Source organism: Puma concolor, chromosome B2, assembly GCF_028749965.1.
Source record: "Puma concolor isolate L17-30 chromosome B2, mPumCon1.1.hap2, whole genome shotgun sequence".
Classification (NCBI taxonomy): Eukaryota; Metazoa; Chordata; class Mammalia; order Carnivora; family Felidae; genus Puma; species Puma concolor.
In genome coordinates, this window is record NC_141671.1 from 107,771,001 (window position 1) to 107,791,019 (window position 20,019).

The window sequence follows — 20,019 nt, forward strand, 5'->3', positions numbered from 1 at the left end:
TCTATCAATAAAATGAAAATCACTTGTAATCCTACATCGTAACACTTCAAACGTTTTCCCTTTATATCTATTAGTACACTATATCCCGTTTTTAAGTTAAAGAGAATTCTAAACCATGACTTTAACTTTTCCTTATTACCACATGGCTTGGAGATATAGTTTGACCATCCTTTTCTAATTTAGATTGTTTCCAAATGTTCACAAATAAAATACTTAAATTTTGTGTAGAGGTCACTTGGGGATCTATAAACTACTGAGTACTTAGCAGCTTTTTCCAAAATCTCAACTTCATCCAGTTTTGTTTTTTAAGTTGTTTTGAGAAGGGGTTTGATCAGTCTCACAAGTTGGCTATGGCTCCAAGCAAACCCCAGGATTTAGGCCCATCATGGAGTGACCACTCTTCAAATATTCTGCAGAGGAGAGGAGGAAATGACGGATAGTTTAGTCATCATGTGCTTTGGCCATTAAATTACAGTTCAAAGGAAGAAAAAGATAAACACTGAGTGGTAGCCACTTTTGAAGACTAGACAAGTTCCCTGTGGCAAAGCTTCCTCCTTCCCCTTTATTTCCATGCTCCCCCCCGCCTTTGATGTTAGGTAGGTGACACTTGAACCTAGCGGTCTCACCCCACACTCCTGTATCACTGTGGCTCACTACCCATCAGGCCTCCCAACACCATATGGAGCTTAATCCTCAAAACCAAGGTGATATTTTTTCCCCTTAAGACTGACCTTCATTTCTTTTCATTTCAGTTTTTTTTTTTAAACTGAACCCTCCTCCATAGCAGCCATCAACCTTCCCCCATCTCTTTTTTCTTATCCTGCTTCCTCCCTTTTTTCACTCGAGTATTTTAAGGCAAATCCCAGACTTCATGTTATCATGCCATTTCAGCCCAAATATGTCAGTAGGCTTCCCTAAAAAAAGACATTTCTAACACAGCCTCAACATCATTATCACACCTAATAAAATGAATAATACTTTCCTGATATCAGTACCCCACTTACCTTCTTGAAACAGTTTTATAAGGTTGGTTTTTCAAATCAGGATCCAAATGAGATTCACTTGGTTGCTGTGGTTCTTCAGTTTCCTTTAGTTTAAAACAAATACATTCTTTTATGCCTCTTTATACAATTCATTGTTGAAGAAACTAGGTCAGTTGCACTAGCATATTCCAGCCTAGATTTGGCTAATGGCTTCCTTACAGTGTCAATAAACTTGTGCATTTCCTGTAGCCTGGAAGTTAGGTGTAAAGGCTTGATGAGATTTGGAGTCAATTATTGATTCACGTTTTGCTTTTTGGCAAGAGTGCTTCATAGGTGTTGGTGCATAGAGCACATTTTATCCAACCTGGAGACACCTAGTATCTGATTGCCTTACTTGTAGTCATGCTGGGATCCATCAGTGAGTTTAGATGGTAACACATCTGGCACTTAAATTTTGAAGTTCTTCCTCAACTTTCTACCCAATGGTTTTCCATCTGTTTATGACTTGCAGGAGTCAGCTTTCTCTCATTAGGGAACTGTTCATTTTAATAGGAGGGTGTCATCAAAGTATCCAAAGGAAGGTCTGATAGGGCAGCAGTTCAGATGTTTTTTAAAGATTAAGCATAAGTATTTGTTACAAAATCAAAGAAGACAAAAATGTTTTTTAAAATCCTAGAGCCATTGCTAAATCACCTGGGAATTGCAGTCTGGGATCCACCATCAGTAAAGTAGCCTTAAGGAAAGTCAGTATGCATTGTGTTTCCTCATCTGTAAACTGGAACATGTATAGCGCTGCCCCCCCCCCCGCCCCGCCCCGCCCCAGACATAACACCCCATGCTCCTTAGACAAATATGAGGAAGATGGGTAATGAATTTGTTACAGAAAGATTTTCAAATAAAAGTGGCCTCCTTTATTGGTTGGCATTCCATATATACTTTTTCAATGTAAATTTGTATATTTTATTTAAGCATAGTTTAAATGGGAGAAACATACAGAATAACAAAATCCAAATAGTGTAGAAACGTATAAAGTAGAAAATGAAAGCCCCCTCATTTTTACCCTCGTCAGCCAAAATTAACTACACTGACAGATTTTTTTTCAATTTTTTTAATGAAACTTTTTCTGAGATAACTGTAGATTATATACAATTGCAAGAAATAACACAGAGAAATGTCCTGTACCCTTTACCTAGTTACCCTCAATGATAACATCTTGCAAATCACAACCAGGAAATTGACATTGACACACAAGAAATGGAACAAAGACTGATAGATTTTTAAATAATTTTTGTTGTCTTCCCTGTCAGTGATTCTTAACTACAGTCAGGTGATGAGTTAAACTACCAGAGTGTTAGGATGAGGTCATGGGAATATTGTTTCTCTATTGTTGATTATTTGCATGAATCTGCCTTATACAATCCATGATATGGTAGCCATTTTCTCTCCCTACCAGTTCTCTATTCTCCCCTTTGGCATATTTCTAGTGCTTTTTCCTCCAGCTTTATTGAGATATAATTGATATATGACATTGTGTTAGTTCAAATCTACAATGTGTTGATTTGACACACTTCGATATTGCAAAATTATTACCACAACAATGTTAGCTAACCCCTCGATCCCCTCACAAAATTACCATTTCTTTTTTTGTGGTGAGAACATTTAAGATCTACTCTCTCATCCACTTTCAAGTATGTATTACAGTATTATTATTCTATCTAGTTTTCTTAATCACACTATGGGAGGACAATAGGGTGAAAATTCCTGATGTAGTTAATACCCTGGGATAAATGTATTATACTAGTGTTTGCCACAGAAAACTCTAGAAATAGTCTCTGTCCATAGGCAGAGGTGAAATTACAACTTCTAATGACAGCTTGCTTTTTAACGAATTAGGACTCAGCAGCTCCTTTCAGGGTTGGTTTTTTTTTTTTTTTTTTTTTTTGGCAGAACAAAGACTCCTAGAGTTTCATTCTGATAGTTAATGGAAAAGAGAAATTTTTCCAAGGAGGCACAGATCCCCCAGGCAGAATAACGAGGGGAGTGTTGGAGACAAACCTGCTCACTTTCTGCCCCGTATCACCCGGTAAAATTAGCTTCCTCTTGGGCTTTAGAGTGAAAGTGATTGGTAAGAAGTGTAATTACAGGGTTGGATAAACGTGATACCCTGGGATTTTCCTTTGTCATGACATGTCACTTAAAATCAAGAATACAATAATGATATGAAAGTTGATTCACATATAATTACCCTTCATTTTATATTTTTTAGTTGTGTTTTCCAAAAGAGTTCGCTTTTTCTTTTCTTATTAAAGCAGAGAATTTCATAGTAGTAAAAGGCATTGACATGTTTGACCAGGTGAACTCTTGGCGGCATAGAGGGGGTTAGTTATGTGTATATTTGTATGCATGATTTTTTGTACACTAGCTTCCCTAGTGTTGCCCTAGCAGCATGCTCAAAATCATTGCCTCCCAAGGTGGGACATGTTCTAGAAATGAGCAGTCAGGGTCTGGTGGGGAGCTAGGGCACCTGTCTCCTTTAAAGGGGCAGCCACTGTGTCACTAGCCCCATAAGAATGCCTGCTGGCATGATTGCCATGTCTTTCCAGTTTTCAAGAGAAACTGTAAATTGGATTTTTAAACTGATTTTGTATGTTTATTTTTGAGAGACAGAGCGCCAGTGGGGGAAGCAGAGAGAGAGAGGTGGGGGGGGTGGTCGGGAGAGGGACAGAGAATCCCAAGCAGGCTCTGAGCTGACAGTAGAGAGCCGGACACGGGGCTTGAACTCCCAAACCACAAGATCGTGACCTGAGCTGAACTTGAACGCTTACCTGACTAAGCCCCCCAGACTCCCCAAAATTGGATTTTTTAAACCAAAGCCTTTACAAGCAGGCAAATAATTCAAATTTTAAATCAAAGCCCTGTTCACTATGTGCTTCTGCACCACATGCTTCACTCTAGTATAATTTTCATTTAATTTTTAACTATTTTGTGCTCACTGCCAGAGATGTCAAGAAATAGAGCTGTCACCTCAGCCTTAACCAGACTTACAATGTCTGTCCCCAAACCTGCTCGCTCGCGCGCGCTCTCGCTCGCTCGCTCTCTCTCTCTCTCTCTCTCTCTCTCTCTCGGCTTCTCTTTCTATTTATATTAGCCTCAGTGTTCCAGTCATTTCTAGACTCAGAATCTCAGTGGTTTGTTGTTGTTTTTTTTCTCCCTCCTCTTGTCTTTCCTACTATAAGTAGCCAAAACTCAAGGCCAGTAGTTTTTTTTTTTTCTTGTAAATATCTGTTTTTCTTTCCCTTCCCTTTCTAGCTGCCCCATTCCTAGCCTTTGTCCTGCTCCTCTGATCCAGATTCTCTTTACATCCTAATTCCTGTAGCATTGCCAAACCAGACTATCTTTTTTCCAAATACTTCTTTCATTATCTCCTTTCTCAAAAACTTGTATGGGTCTCTATCATCTTCCAGATAAATTGCACAGCTTCTCCCTAGGTGCCCAGGTTTCATAGTAGTTTATCTTGGTGTCCACCTGTGTTTCTGCTGGTTTTCTCTGACCCATCGCTTGGTAAGGTTAATTCTTCTCTCCCCATCCATCCGCCTGTCTGGGGCCCTGGGAATTTTGTGGCAGTTTCTGGATTATGGGTGGATCTTCTCCTTAGACTTGTCTGCTGACAAATGGAGTAGATTCTGGAGTTCTGTGCCTCCCCCTCCCCCCCCTTTTTCTTTTTTTTTTTTTAACTGAGCCTCCATTATCATTTAGGCTGGGAGCCTCAGGGTCAGAAGAGAGTGGGATAAAGGAAGGCCCCAGGCCAATCCTCCTCTAGCTCAGGAAGAGGCTAGAGGAGGAAGAAGGCTGCTCAAGTTGGGGCTTCTCTGTGGGAGACTTTGGGATGCAGAGGCCTCTCATTTTATTATTACTCTGAGAATTCCTTCAGTTAATTTCTGCTTTCTCTCCCTCCAGCTAAGGGCAGAAATTCTTGCTTTTATGTGAAGCCAAACTAACCACAGGAATTTTGCAATTTGAATGCAGTGTATGCTAATTTACCTTGCAACCCACCCAATTGTGCATGCACTTAGATATCTGAGTGAATGATTTAGTCATTTTCATCTACTGGAGCAACGAGTTGGTCAATTGATGTTTTTTCCTACTCAGAAAAGTCTTAAGAAAATTTATTTTAGTGAAGTGTGATAATTCACTGAAATCGATTCTCTCCTACCTTCCTCAGCACTTTAAGTTCCAGATATGGCACATAGCACCTAGTATTACATTAGTTGAACATGTGACCGTCTCCCGTTTTGCTCTTAGTTCTGCGAAGCTGCCCTTGCTGCTTTTTTTGTGTCTCTGACAATACCAGGTCTAGTTACGTGGCAAGCGCTCAATGCACTAGACCCTCGACAATCTCTAATGACACATCCTGGGTCTATCAGGAACCTTCACATCTGTGACTGCCATTAACTGAGATGCGAATGTCAAATGGCTGCTAGCATCCTACAGGTTCTCACTCTCCTCTCAGCCTGGGTCTCAGATTCTACCAGCAGCGTGTGGAGCACATTTTCTTGTGTAGCAGTATGACGACCCTCTAAAGCAAGTCAGATTTTCTCCATCACAAACTATTGCGTGGTGTTGCCACAAATGGCAAATGTGTGAGTGCCGAGGGCCTACTGTGCAAGTTTCAGTGGGTAGATAAATAGATGGTTAGAAAAAGCAGTGTGATTAAATGATGTGTTTGCCAAGGGCTTTCCATTCTAGTATCGGAAACATTTTGATCAATATTCAGAAGATTAAACTGGGAAACCAGATGAAATACCCTGAAATAGTAAATAATTTCTTCTTCCTCTTCTTTTTTTTTTTTTTTTTTTTTTTTTTTTTTTTTTTTTTTTAGCTTTTCTCTCTCTGCAAAGAAGGAATAAATACATGACTTGGAGATTGTACTAGACTCTCTCAATGCTCAATAAGAATTAATTTCACTTCTTTCATTCTTTTTTTTCTTTACCAGGTGATGGCTGTGGGCACATAGTGACCTATCAGGACAGCGGCACAATGACGTCTAAGAATTATCCAGGGACTTACCCCAATCACACTGTTTGTGAAAAGACTATCAGAGTACCAAAAGGGAAGAGACTGATTCTGAGGTTAGGAGATTTGGATATTGAATCCCAGACCTGTGCCTCTGACTACCTTCTCTTCACCACCAATTCCGATCAGTATGGTAAGAAAGATATGTAGGTTTCTGTGAGCATGAAATGATTTGAAACTTGAGAGGGAGGGCAAATTGTGTGTTCATTAGTATTATAGCCTGGGAAGATTAGAAGAGAAGCTTGCTTTTTGTAAATTCTTAGCGTAGCTCATATGGATACACTTGCTTTGTAAGTTGCAACAAAGACATCTAAGGAGATTTAGTGTTAGCCTTACATGTATTCCAGGAGCTTTGTTTGCATTTATATCTTGCTGGGAAGAGAATTGGAGATGTATGGGATTTGGCTAAAACATCTACAAGTCATTCATTCACGTGGCAAATATTTATTGAACAGTAATGGGGTATTCACGAACTCTGTGGGAGATAGCAGTGAAAAAACAAAGTTCCTCCTTTCATGGAGCTTGCATTGCCGGGGAGGGGAGGTGGAAAATCAAATGCATCTGTAATATGAGAGGTAGGAAGAAAGAAAAATAAGAATAAGAGGGGAGCCTGGGTGGCTCAGTCAATTGAGCATCCAACTCTTGGTTTTGGCTCGGGTCATGATCTCATAGTTCATGAGTTCAAGCCTGGCATCGGGCTTGGTACTTACAACACAGAGCCTGCTTGGGATGCTTGCTCTCCCTCTCTCTCTCTGCCCCTCCCCTGCTCATTCTCCATCTCTCCCTCAAATAAACTTAAAAACAAAATTTTTTTTTAAAGAAAAATAAGAGTAAGAAAAATAAGGCATCCTAAGGTGATACAGGGCCTGTTTTTGAGTGGGTTTCTACTACTTCACAAGGGACGGTCAGGAAGATTTCTCCAGTAAGAGAACATTTGACCAGAGACCCAAGTGACTCGAGGGAATGGACCGTGCATGTCTGAGGTCAGAGTTTTCAGGGTAACGGAACAGCAAAAGCAAAGGACAGTTTTCAAAATAATCTTTTGAACTAAGCTTTTTTTGTGCTTTGTGGTGTGCGGTTAGTACATTGGAGTCTGCAGTCACTGTAACAGTGACCCTGTGATCCTGAGCCCAAGGAAACAGTGTGGATTTAGACAATTCAAAAACAAAGACAGAATCTTATGTACAGGGTCTATTGAGGTTAGAGGTTTTCTGAAATTCCCTATGCATACAACTCCAAAAATGATGCAAGTTTTGTCTACCTACTAGCTCTACAGGCAACGTCTCAAACACACACAACTTTCAATGTTGTATTTACCTTTGCACACAGATGTGTTTCCTCTCTCCTGGTCCCTCCTCCCAGCGTGGAGGCCCAGACTAGCCTGGAGACCATTCAGATATGTGTGTTTATCTAACCCCCATGGGGGGAAGAAAAATCCAAGATTTTTGTATCCCTGGGAATATTATGTCTATTTTAATGATGACTGAATTGCTCTGACCAAGTAAAGATAGTTGATTTCATATGATTGGTTGCAACTTTTTAACTCCACAGTTTGATTCAAATGGGAAAAATGAGAATTCCAGGGTTGCTTAAGGCCCCTGGGAACACTTACTGGTGACCAAATGTGTATTATTTTTTGGAAGCACTCTTCAGGGAAACCCTCATTAGCCAGGAAATTTCATTCACATTCAGAGAAGAGGGTGGAGTGTCAGAGCTCTCCTGTAAAATGTGAGGCAAAGCACTGCAGGGCCAGAATCGGCTTTTCCACACTGGTGTCTCCAGGGGAACATCTACTTTCTTGAAAGGTGAGCAGTTAATTCCACCTGCTGACAGAGCAGCAGAGTAGTCCTCTGTTGTTTTGGGGCTCTCTCAAATCAGAGGCGAGGTGAGAAGAACTAGAAAGGGGAGCAAATCATTCCGGAGCAGGATTGGAGAGTGGAAGTGGCTTTCCCACACTGTGACTTTACTTCATCATCTCCTATGTGTATTCACGAATATACAGAAAGGAGGAAAAGCATGGGATTAACTACATATTAGGAGGTAGATTCCCAGGTGCTCATGGTCAGCCTCTGGGCACCGACCTCTACATTTCTAGACTCTTGAATTTTCAAGACTTAGACCCTTCACTAGGAAATGAGTAATGGCTTACAATTCACCTGTAGCAGTAAAGCCAAGTAAATAAAATTTTCTCTTTATATTTTATTATATATGGTTAGGTTTATCTTTTTTTTTTAATTTTTTTAAATGTTTTATTTATTTTTGAGACAGGGAGAGACAGAGCATGAACAGGGGAGGGTCAGAGAGAGGGAGACGCAGAATCTGAAACAGGCTCCAGGCTCTGAGCTGTCAGCACAGAGCCCGACGCAGGGCTTGAACTCACAGACCGCGAGATCATGACCTGAGCCGAAGTCGACCGCTTAACTGACTGAGCCACCCAGGCGCCCCTAGGTTTATCTTTTAAAAACAGAATATATGCTCATTGTGGAAATAAGCATATTCAGTGTCTGTTGTGTGCCAGGCACATGCTTGACCCTTACATAGGTTTTCTAGAACGCTTACATCCACCTTGGAGGTAAATGTTATTTTCTTACCTCCTTTCTACAAGTAGGGAAACTGAAGCACAATGAGTTGGGGTTTTTTGTTGGATTTTTGTTTTCTGTTTTTGACTAACATGCCAAAAATCACACAGCTCAGTAAGGGATGAGAGGAGGATTTATATCAATGTCTTTGTGGCTCTAAGACCTCTGTTTCCAGATGTCTGCTTCTCTGTCCCAGGACCACCCCTCAGAGAAAACCACAACAAAGTCTCAGCCCAGTATTACATCATACAGCAGTTTTGTCTAACATGCAGGTGTAGTTAATGTTTTTGGCTAGGGATTTTTTTTTAATCTTTATTTATTTTTGAGAAAGAGAGACAGAATGTAAATGGGAGAGGAGCAGAGAGAGAGGGAGACAGAATCCGAAGCAGGCTCCAGGCTCTGAGCTGTCAGCACAGAGCCCGATGCAGGGCTCGAACTCGCGAACCACGAGATCATGACCTGAGCCGAAGTTGGAGGCTTAACTGACTGAGCCACCCAGGTGCCCAAATTGGCTAGGGATGTTCTTAAGATGAAACATTTAAAGATGCTCAGTATTTTTCTTCTGTGGCTACTTTAGAGATTTCCTGATCGGTCGTGCTAAGGCAAACCCAATAGACAAGGATTACAGAAATCAGCAATAAAAGAAATACCTGGAAAGAAAATTAGGATATTTCAGTACTGTAAGAATATATTTTTTTTAATTAAATGCTCAGGGCCACATATAGAAAGTGTAGACATGCATATGCTATATGTGTTGTGTGTATGTTTGTATCTTTTGTAGTTTTGAAAAGCATTCTGAGAGGAGCCACTGACTCCTATCTATGTGCTTATAATATTGAATCCAGTGACATGAATGTAGTAGATCGACTCAGTGAATCAATGATTTTTTTAAAAGTGAATCAACAAGTTCAATGATAAGGAATCAGTTCACTAAGACATGTTACAGTTAGTTGGCATATTAAACACATATTTGTTTAAAAGACTATTAATATGGGAAGATGCTTATGATATACTATTAGGTAAAACCTGAATATACACTAATATATCAATTGGGAAAAAAAACCTTCGCATCAACTAAGACAACATAACTTCAGGAGAATCTTTTTTTTCTTAAGTTTACTTCTTACGTTTATTATTATGTCTGAGAGAGACAGAGTGTGAGCAGGGTAGGGGCTGAGAGAGTGGGAGACATAGAATCCGAAGCAGACTCCAGGCTCCAAGCTGTCAGCACAGAGCCTGACACGGGCCTTGAACTCACGAACCACAAGATCATGACCTGAGGTGAAGTCAGACACTTAACCGACTGAGCCACCCAGGCACCCCAAAAACTGCTGGAGAATCTTAAAGTGACACTTTAGAAGTTTTACTTATGGGTATTGTTATATCTTCTCTCCACTTTCTATTTTTTCTTTAACAATCAGATGTTGATACGTTAATAAACAATAGATTTCCTTTGACCAAAAATACTAACTAAACCAATATTTTAACTTAGTTAAAATAGTCCCCTGGCCAGTTTGAACTTCCCTAAGGAGTGCAGGCATCTGCAAAGGAGGAGGAAGGAGGAGGAGGGAGGGACAAGTGCTTTGTCATCCTGTGTCCAGCTGGGGGTGGGCATTCCTGTGGGGCTGTTGCCCAGGTCCCTGGGAGAGCGGGAGGTTACTCTGCAGCCAGTGTAGCTACAGGACCTGGCATGACCATGGAGGGAGAGCCCTAGTAGTGCAGGGTCTCCAGGATCCATAACACTTGTCTGGGCTGGTGGTGATGGCACAAAGTGCCTGCCCAAGGGCAGCAGTGGAGAATGTATGTTCTGGAATACCTCTTTGAAATCCCCATATATGACAGCTCTAACAATTACATGTGTGACTGAAATAGCTGAGTAGTTTTAGTTTATCCAACTCAGTTTTTTTCATTAACCAATGAATTGTTAAAACCCATGCCAAGAGATTTTAAGGCTCAACACTATCAGAATTTTGAATGTGGAGTTAATGTTTTGAAAAAGAATAATGTTTTCTGGCATTAGTGTTAGTAAGCTTTGCCAAGAATGGAAGTACTTGGAATGCTGATTGCATTAACAATTGTGAGTATGCTGAAGTTCTGCACTTTTAATCATGATGCAGTTCATTTTTAATATGCCAATTTTGTTTTAAATGTTTGGTTCATATACTTTGGGCACTTTTGTAATCCACACTCATGGTAGTAAAATGCATTGTAAACAAGTGTAAACCACACCAACTATCACAGTAATCAGGCAAAACATGCACTTGATCTCATTGCTTTTAAAAGGCCTAATAGAGACAAGGTGGGATTATTCTTCTTCTGTTTGTCACATATTATAATTATAGTTGATATTTCAGGTTCAATATCAGTTAGAAGAATTCCATATGTATTTATCACTGAGTTAAGACACTGATTATTCCTTTCAAAATACCCTTGAAACAGCCAGTTTGCAGCAAAATTGACAAAGTAAAGGTATATCAACCTTTTTTTGGGAAAACAAATTTTAAGGGCAAAATAAGTTTTTAAAGATATCTTTATTTTTTTATTTTTATTTTTTTTAAAGATATCTTTAAATACAAGTTTTGCTTTTAAAATTACAAAACATTTGGATCTAAAATATATATACACTGACTTTCAAGATCATGTGTGCTAATATCCTGACCACGCCCCCCCCCCCCCCCCAAAAGTAACAAGTATAGTTTGCTTAGTAGAGGTTGTTTTCACTCTAACTGTGGAAATTCTGGGTTTCTGTTCAAGAGACCAAAGAAACTGAGACTACCTTCCAAAGAAACACGAACGTCTCATGAACATCTCTTTTCTGTTCCAGGATTCAGCTAGGGTCACAAAGCATTCAGTTATCATGACTCCTCCATCTGCTTTAATCTGGGAAAGTTCCTCAGTCTTACTTTGTCCCTTGTCCAGTTTTGAAGAGTTCCAGCTACTTATTCTGTAGAATTTTGATTTGGGTTGGTTTGTTGTTCCTTCATGATTAAAGTCAGATTATGCATTTTTGGCAAATATTATACCTTTTTAAAGTGATCTTTGAGGGGCACCTGGGTGGCTCATTCGGTATGAGTGCCCAACTTCAGCTCAGGTCAGGATCTCCCAGTTGGAGAATTCGAGCCCCGCATCGCGTGGGGTCTGCTTCAGAATCTGTCTTCCTCTCTCTCTGCCCTTCCCTCACTCGCTCTCTCAAAAATAAATAAACATTTTTAAAAAACTGAAATAAAATGATCTTTAAAAGGCCTGTTTGCAAAAACTTCCAGCATTAGAAATTGTGAGGTCATGTGTTCCCCCCCTCCCCAGGAATGCAAACTAAGACTGCATTGTTTTCTTTGTTTCTTTTCACAGCTCTTTGTCAGGTGGGCTCTTTTTGGCATTCAAGACTACATTCATTTAAGTATTTCTAGTGTCTTCCCAAAACAATTCGATTCCTTGTTGTTCAAAGAGGTCAGTGTACTAGGAGACTTTGAAAAACACAAATCTAAGGTGGCACCTTTTCAGAGGAAACTCATCTTATATTTGGGCACATAAGACCACAGAACCTTCACTGAGGTAGCCAACACTACTCTAGGGTTGAACAGGTTCACTTTTAAGCCTGGATTTGAAGATTAAAACAGAGAGTCTATTTAAATAATATATCTTAAAATTTAGAATTGTTTCATAGTACAGTTCAGAGTGCTGCTTTGGTACTGATTCTCCATCTCTGGCCTTTTATATTCACAATGTAAAAAATTAATAGAGGTTAATTATATAAAACATTAAAATATCTTGAACTTTGGGAAAACGTAGATCCTGCTTCAGATACTGTGTTATACCAAAATACCTACATTTAAAGTATGAAATATCTAACTTTTATTTATGACACTAAAGAGGGAGGGCTGTGAATGCATACTAAAGGTCATTATTCTCAACTTTAAAACTCTTTATGACTCATCGGATGGCTAAGTTCCATTTCCCGTCTTGCTGACCAGAAAGGACCTGGAGATTTGAATTCACTCAAGAGTTTTGTTTCTGCTGCCACTGCCCTCAGGGACCCCAGAGGAATTGTCATTTCTGTTTTCCTGATGTTTCAGGAAGATTGACTGGGTCCCAGTTTCCCTTGAAACTTGGCCTTCCCTGGATGTGTGAAGTTTAGGGTTGTTCCTGGACAATGGACTTGCTGGAAGAATCTGGGTGGAAACCAGATAGTGGCTCCTCAGGATCTCAAATGACCTTGCTCTGATGGAATCTCATAGGCTTCCCCACCTGGGTCACTGTGGATCAATAAAACCAGGCTGGCCTTCAGCATTGATTGAGATTAAGGCTGTCATTTCTGCCTAGATTTCTCACTTGTGCTGAAGAGTGTGGACTCTGGAATTAGACTGCCTGCCTTCACATTCCTGCCATACTGCTTATTTTTTAATTGCTTAACCTTGAGCAAGTTATGTAGTCTTTTCTGTCTCTATCCCCCATGTTTAAAATGGGCAAAACAGTACTATCTAGCTGTATATGGGTGATCGAGGCACATATGTATAACTTAAATGAATGAGGCCTGGCACACAGGAAGCACTCAGCAGGTGTGAGCCATCATCCTCATCGCTCCCACCGGTCCACCCTCAGCACCCTGAATACTCCCCTTCCACCCAGTAGAGGCTGAGCTGCCGCACCCTACCCTCCTGGTGCATTCCTGGTCAAATCATTTTGCCCAAAGCATTCCAAGCACGTGACAAGGGCTCCCCAAGCCGGAAACAGCTCCCTCTACAGATTTTCTCCATCCAGCCTTGTGAGATGAACCAAGAACACATATTCTGCAAGCCCACAGTTGGTTGTGTTTCTGTTTGGCTTTTTTATTCTCACTGTCAGGCTACATCTTTGTATCTGTTTCTTGTGGAAAGAGCCTCCCCATGTTTCCCTCTCTCCTTTCACCAGCCTCTCTTCCCTCCAGGCTAGCCAAGGCTATCTCGTTGAATAGAATTATAATTTCTTTCTTTCCATATTTTGAAAGTTATTAATTGTATCCCCCTGGTTACAGAAACTTGTCAGGGTGGCATTCAAGGCTCACTCACTCTTCCCCACCTTCATTTCCAGCTCATTTCTGGGTCTCCCCATGTCTGTGTCTTTTCCACATCACATTGTACACATCACATTGTACAACTTTATGCCATTGTACATTTGTTGACAGTGTTCCTACTATGGGTCTCCTTTCCTTCCCCTGTGTTTCCCACCCCTTCTAACACACACATACACACATGCGCATGCATACGAACTAAAGCCAATGCAATTTACTCTACAGCCTTCTCTGATGTCCAATAGCCCCGCTTACTCTCTCTCTGAGGCTTGTGTTGATTTTCTAAGCCTTTACTAGAGCACGAATCTCAGATTGAGATCATTATGTTAGCTTCTTTACACAAGGTACAGGGTTCCTTGAGCAAGAAATTGCATTTTATTCTTTTTTTTTTTTTTCAGTAGCCCTGATACTTAGCATAGTCTTGCAATTGCTGATGCTTATTGAACATTTAATGAATCTGACTGCATGTAGCTTGGTTTTGGCAAACATATATTTAAAAATCTGGATTTTTACAAAAGCTCTGCAAATATCCCCTCTGCATTTTCAAAAAGACTTGATTTACATAAAATTTTAGGACTCTGCTTATTATATAGAAAAGACCATAAAGTACTGTAGAAGGTGCTTACACGTGAGCATTCAGTTATATGCTGTACCCTGGGCTTAGTTCTTTAGAGTCACTATCCCCTTTCACTGTCATGATGGCCCTAAGGACAGGGCCTATTATTAACATCCACAGTTAAGAAAACTGAAGCTCAAAGACCTCAAGTAACTCACTTATCACTCTACTAGATCTGGGTGGGATTCAAGTCTGGGCATCTGATTACAGAGACTCCACTCTTAAACCCTGTAATGTCCCAATTCTGCATGACAAAAACCATCCGATCCAGTGGTTTGTGTAGAAGAAAACCTGAGCTGTAGTTTTGTCATTTGCTGGAAGAGATGGAAACTTCTCCAGGCCTCCCCATAGAGGTATCCTGAGGAGAAGACGGAGTTCTGAGAAATCACTCACATACAGAGTACCAGTATAAAGTTAAGGTTTAAACGAAAATGCTTCCTAGTCAGCATGCTTAAGGAGGCATTGTGGTTAGAGGTAGAAAGAAACCAGCTTACCACAGGAGCCTAACGGTAAATTGGTTAAATCGGTTGTGCTCTGCTAAATGATTTGTGATATAGAAAAACTCGGAAGCCCAAGAGTTGTTCTCTTACGTTTCCAGCACTTCCACCTCCACTCCCGATATTTTTTTTAACCGTTGTCCGTGATCTAGAAGTACAGTGATGGGAAGCCAACTGGTAATATTTATATTACACTAGGAACAAGAGAAACGGGAAAAGTGGGAAATGATACTAAGTGTTTTCATTCCTAACTGCAACACAACTTCTATGATAATTTTTAGAAAGATACACATCTGGCATACTGCATTATACCCTGTCTGTTGATTTTTTAAAAATCCTAAATAGGGAGAAAGCACAAGATTAGTAACTTCTATTTTATAAATGGTTTATGTATCCCAGCCAATATTATGAAGCATGCAAAACTCTTACAACTTTTAAAAATAAAACAAAAGCCTTCAAAGAAATTTCTAGCTTGTGCAAAGTTGTTTTGGGCCTCAGAAGTCTATTTTGTTCTGATTGGGTCTGCGTTTTGGACATTCTTGAGAAAGACTACTTTTTGTTTATTTGTTTTTTTATTTTGTTTTGTCTTTTATGCCATGATAGAATTCAAAAAGAAACTTATTAAGAAAGGTTATATTGAGGTACCTTCCACACAAGGTACCTCATTGACATAACTGTAAGCCTCAGAGAGAAAAAGCTATGGGCCTCCTCCTCCTCCTTTTCCCCAGATCCTTCTTCCCTGGAGACACTGTGATGAGTTTCTGTAACTGCCATCTTTTGTTGGGAGAGAGGGAATGGCCTAGGTGGGTTGTGAGCCCTGGTGTTCCAGCATCTCTTGACCTGCGTCTCATAGCCCCAAGGAAAGCTACACCTTTGTCTTGGAATCTGCCTGGTTCATTTATCATCTGTCACTGATTTTTGTCTGGGAACCAGAGACCAAAACTCTCCAGGGATACGTATCCACTTACATTCTTACGTGACTATGGTCTTAATAGCATAGTCCAGGAATATCCTTTTTTATGCTAATTTCTCTCCTTTTCAAAGAAAATGGCCCTGAAAATTCTGTAATTTTGTACGATGACCCTACTGCAATTGGCAGGCGAGGACAACCGTGCCATCTGACTGCACTGAAAAAGCAAACGGAAAACAGTCGCAAGTGTGAAGGCGTTTGCAGCTTCAGCATTTCTAGAGATTGCTTTATCAGCACGGCTCCAAGCACAAATCCGGGCCGCTCCAGCTACCACCTTCCTGGCAGCCAGCAGCGTGTGATGTGGCTGGCTCCTCCCGTGACACTCCCTTGGAAGGGTCACTTCGACTCATCGGCATGTTCTTATCTGTCATGAGAAATTAAATGTGTGTTTCAGAGGGTGTTCATCAGGTTAATGAAAGTTTTCAGGAGGTTGTTTTGTTGTTGCTTAATTTGATTTATGACAGAGCTCTCAGGAGTTAGGTTTCTCTTTGGTCTCTGTTTTTGTATGGTTATGGGTGGGCAGGAGTCTTTTTTTTTTTTTTCCTTTTAATGGCATACCCACCATTTTTAAAACACACCCTTTCACAGAGGAAACAAAAGCTTAGTTTCATCAGTTTCAAAGTGAAATGCATATGCCCACCCAAAATGGCTTGGAGCAGTTATCAACCACACTATTATTGCCTTGTAATGTAGAGTCCCAGACAGTCCTCAGAGAATGTAGCAGTAGCATAAATTGTAGTACAGAACAGATTGTCAGATTGCCAGACAAGCAAGAGGATTCTGGGCTTGGCTCAGGGCAGTTTATTCTTCCTTGTAGGACAGTTTTCTTTTATTCACACGAGGAAAGATAAAGGGTTTCCCTCTCAGCTGCTCATGGAACAGTAGCTCCAGACAAGGGATGTGTTGAGAGGAACTGGCCTACTGTGCTCAATGAAGGCAGCTCCTACGGTTCCTGGCCTTTTATCCTTTTGTCCAAGGAATCAGCCCATTGTCTGCCAGGTCTTGGTCTCCTGTCTGGTGCCAGATGCCACGGTGCTATTCTGTTTGGTGTCACTGATAGCCCTTCCCACCATCCAGGGCTACCAATTCGGTTTCACAAAAGGGAGAGGTGTTTATCTTTCCTGATTTGTCTGCCTACTTGATGAACTAACTGCTTCTCTGCTGCGCCCCAGTCTGGCGGGAACTGGGGATGGCGAAGTAAGAAATCTGCTTCGCCGACAAGGTCAGAGTGAGGGAGAGTGGGAGCTACCAAGTCCAAGGGCTGCAAAGCACACAGCACCGCCGCTTGTGAAGCAAACGCCCGTGCAGAACTGTGAGTCCTATGTGGAGGTCTGCCCATGTTCTTAAGACCCCCTCAAGAAAGACTAGTTCAGTCTGTGAACTGAGACAGGTTTACCAGTCCAGGAACACTGCCCAGGACAGAGACCGTAACCATGGACAGAGTCACCACGCTTTCATTTGGGTTTCCATTGGAATTGTCTTTGTGAATGTCTAAGTATAGGCGTAGACCCTTTTTAAAAGTTGGGATGGAGACTACTAACAGTGACATATATTGTCTGGCCAGCTGAGGGTGGAGACAGGCTTTTTCATAAGAAAAGGTATAATCCTCCACAGAGTTTGGCTGAGAACTGAAAACATTGCTTGGCACAAACTGGTAGGACCCTTCAGTGCTTTCCCATTATTTTTCCCTCTCACAGCCAGTCACATTTTTTCTGTTTTCATCTCTTTCCCCTTTTAACTCTAGGAATGCAGTTGTTAACTTCCATTCTGTGAAAGGGAATCTACCTGTCAGGCCTTCAGACAGGAAATAATGTGGATGTTTTGCCATAGGCAGTACCACCGTCAGCATTCTACTTCCAGCCTCCACGTGGGACTGAAGCTGCCTTCTGCTGTTGTGAGGGTTGTGCTGTGATGAACCCATCAAAATAACTTCTAATGCTGCGTTGATAGAGGGAGGGTCCATTCCATCCCCTGTAGGGCTTAGTTGCATTTTTGCAATCCATCCGTAAGAGGAGAAGGTCTGGAGCCTGGGGGGCACAGGTGATTAAAGGAATGTATGTGTTTACATTTTATCTTTGAACCTCTCCCAACTCACATTCCTATCATGACTTTGGGAGGATACAACCAAATTAGAGTTTTACTGTATTTATGTGGTTTTTTGGTGTAGGAAATGATATACATTGCCCGACAACTTAGCATGATGATATACGCTCTTATCTCTTCTCTGTAAAATATATGCAGTGTTGCAACTGTTACTTTCAACTGTTCCATAAAAATCTGAAAAAAAAAAAAAATCCAGTTGTTGAGGCAAGAGAAAGGACATCCTGCCATTTGCAACTACATGGATGGACCAGGAGCACATTATGCTAAGTGGGATAAATCAGACAGAGAAAGACAAGTACTATAAGATATTGCTTATATATGGAATCTAAAAAAGCCAAGCTCATAAAAACAGAGTAAAATGGCATGGGTACCAGGGGATGGGGTGGGGTGGATAAGCCAGATGTTATTTAAGGGTACAAGCTTGTAACAAGTAGTAAATAAACCCTAATCTAATTCACAGTATAGTGAATATAGGCAACAGTATTGAATTAAAGTTGACGAGCAATGCAGGTTTGAATTATGCAGATCACTTACATATGAATTGTTTTTTTAAGACGGTACTGTAAATGTGTTTTCATGATTTTCTTAATACTTTCTTTTCTTTAGCTTTATTATAAAGTATAGTATGTAATACATATAAAATATGTGTTCATTGGCTCTTTATATTATTGGTAAGGCTTCTGATCAACAGTAGGCTATTAGTATGAAAATTAAAAAAAATAGGCTATTAGTAGTCAACTTTTTGGAGACTCAAAAGGTACACACAGATTTTCAGCTGCACAGGGGTTGGTGCCCCTAACCACCACATTGTTCAAGGGTCAAGTGTATAATCACCAAACTTTCTAAGAGACTAATAATTCCAATTATGTAACATGATGGAAGTGCTAATTATCTTTCCAGTGACAATCACATTAAAGTACATAAATATATCAAATGAATATATAGTATACTTTAGATTTACAGTGTTATATATCAAATATATTTCAACTAAAAAGAATTCAAACAAATTCTCGTTGATGATCAATTTAGACTTGCTTACCTCACTGTTTTTATTAGGACTTATTGGAATGCTATAGAAATTTGAGAGATCAATATCATTATCACCATTTGGAGAGGAGGATATACATTCTTATTTCGTATTGGAAAAGATAAGTTTGGTTAGAAAAATATTCTCATTTATGAGTAGCAAGGAGTTACTAGTTATTTCATTTTTATTAGATTTGCAAAGCAAGTCTCTTCACTCATCTGCACAAAAAAGGAATTTCAAGTATATGTGAACTAAGAATGAGTTGCAAAAGTGAAGTACAGTAACCTGACTCACTTTAAGTTTGAAAAAATGTTCATCCTTCAACTTTATTATACAAAAATGGATTTAGTGTAAATTGTTTATCTACCATGGTGTGAGCACTATTAAAGTTCATAAACATCTATATATTTATTACACGAATGATTTTCTTTCCTCCCTTGCTTTTCCACATTTCTTTTCCTGACCTTTTCATGATATTTTAAAATGCCAGGATTAGGGGTGCCTGGGTGACTCAGTTAAGCCCCAGACTTTGGCTCAGGTCATGATCTCATGGTTCATGGGTTCGAACCCTGTATCAGGCTCTGTGCTGACAGCTCAGAGCCTGGAGCCTGCTTGGGATTCTGTTTCTCCCTCTCTCTCTCTGCCCCTCCCCTGCTCACGCTCGCTGTTGTGCATTCTCTCTCTCTCTCTCTCAAAAATAAACATTAAAAAATATTTTTAATGCCAGGATTAAATCTTTTATGCATCTTTATAATCAGGTGTGGCTTTTAAAAACTGTTGCAAATAAAAGAACATTTAGGGGGCGCCTGGGTGGCTCAGTCGGTTGGGTGGCTGATTTTGGCTCAGGTCATGATCTCACAGCTCATGAGTTCAAGTCCCGCGTCGGGCTCTGTGCTGACAGCTCAGAGCCCAGAGCCTGCTTCAGATTCTGTGTCTCCCTCTCTCTCTACCCCTCCCACGCTCACGCTCTGTCTCTCTTTCTCTCAAAAATAAATAAACATTAAAAAAAAATAAAAACATTTAGCTTCATTTCAATTCTAACAATATTTGGAAGGCCACCACGTGCCAGGTATTGTACAAGCTGGTGGATAGAAAAAGTGATGGATAGAAAATTTTCTAACTCC

General features: G+C 40.4%; 1 protein-coding gene across 1 annotated transcript in view; it reads left to right on the top strand.

The window, feature by feature from the left end:
• The window catches only part of DCBLD1 (discoidin, CUB and LCCL domain containing 1), a 66,191-nt gene that overhangs the window by 15,717 nt on the left and 30,455 nt on the right, over window positions 1-20,019 (top strand). Inside the window, exon 2 of the mRNA XM_086707675.1 lies at window positions 5,977-6,189. Coding sequence (XP_086563801.1) covers window positions 5,977-6,189 — 213 coding nt within the window. The remainder of the gene's footprint in view (window positions 1-5,976; window positions 6,190-20,019) is intronic.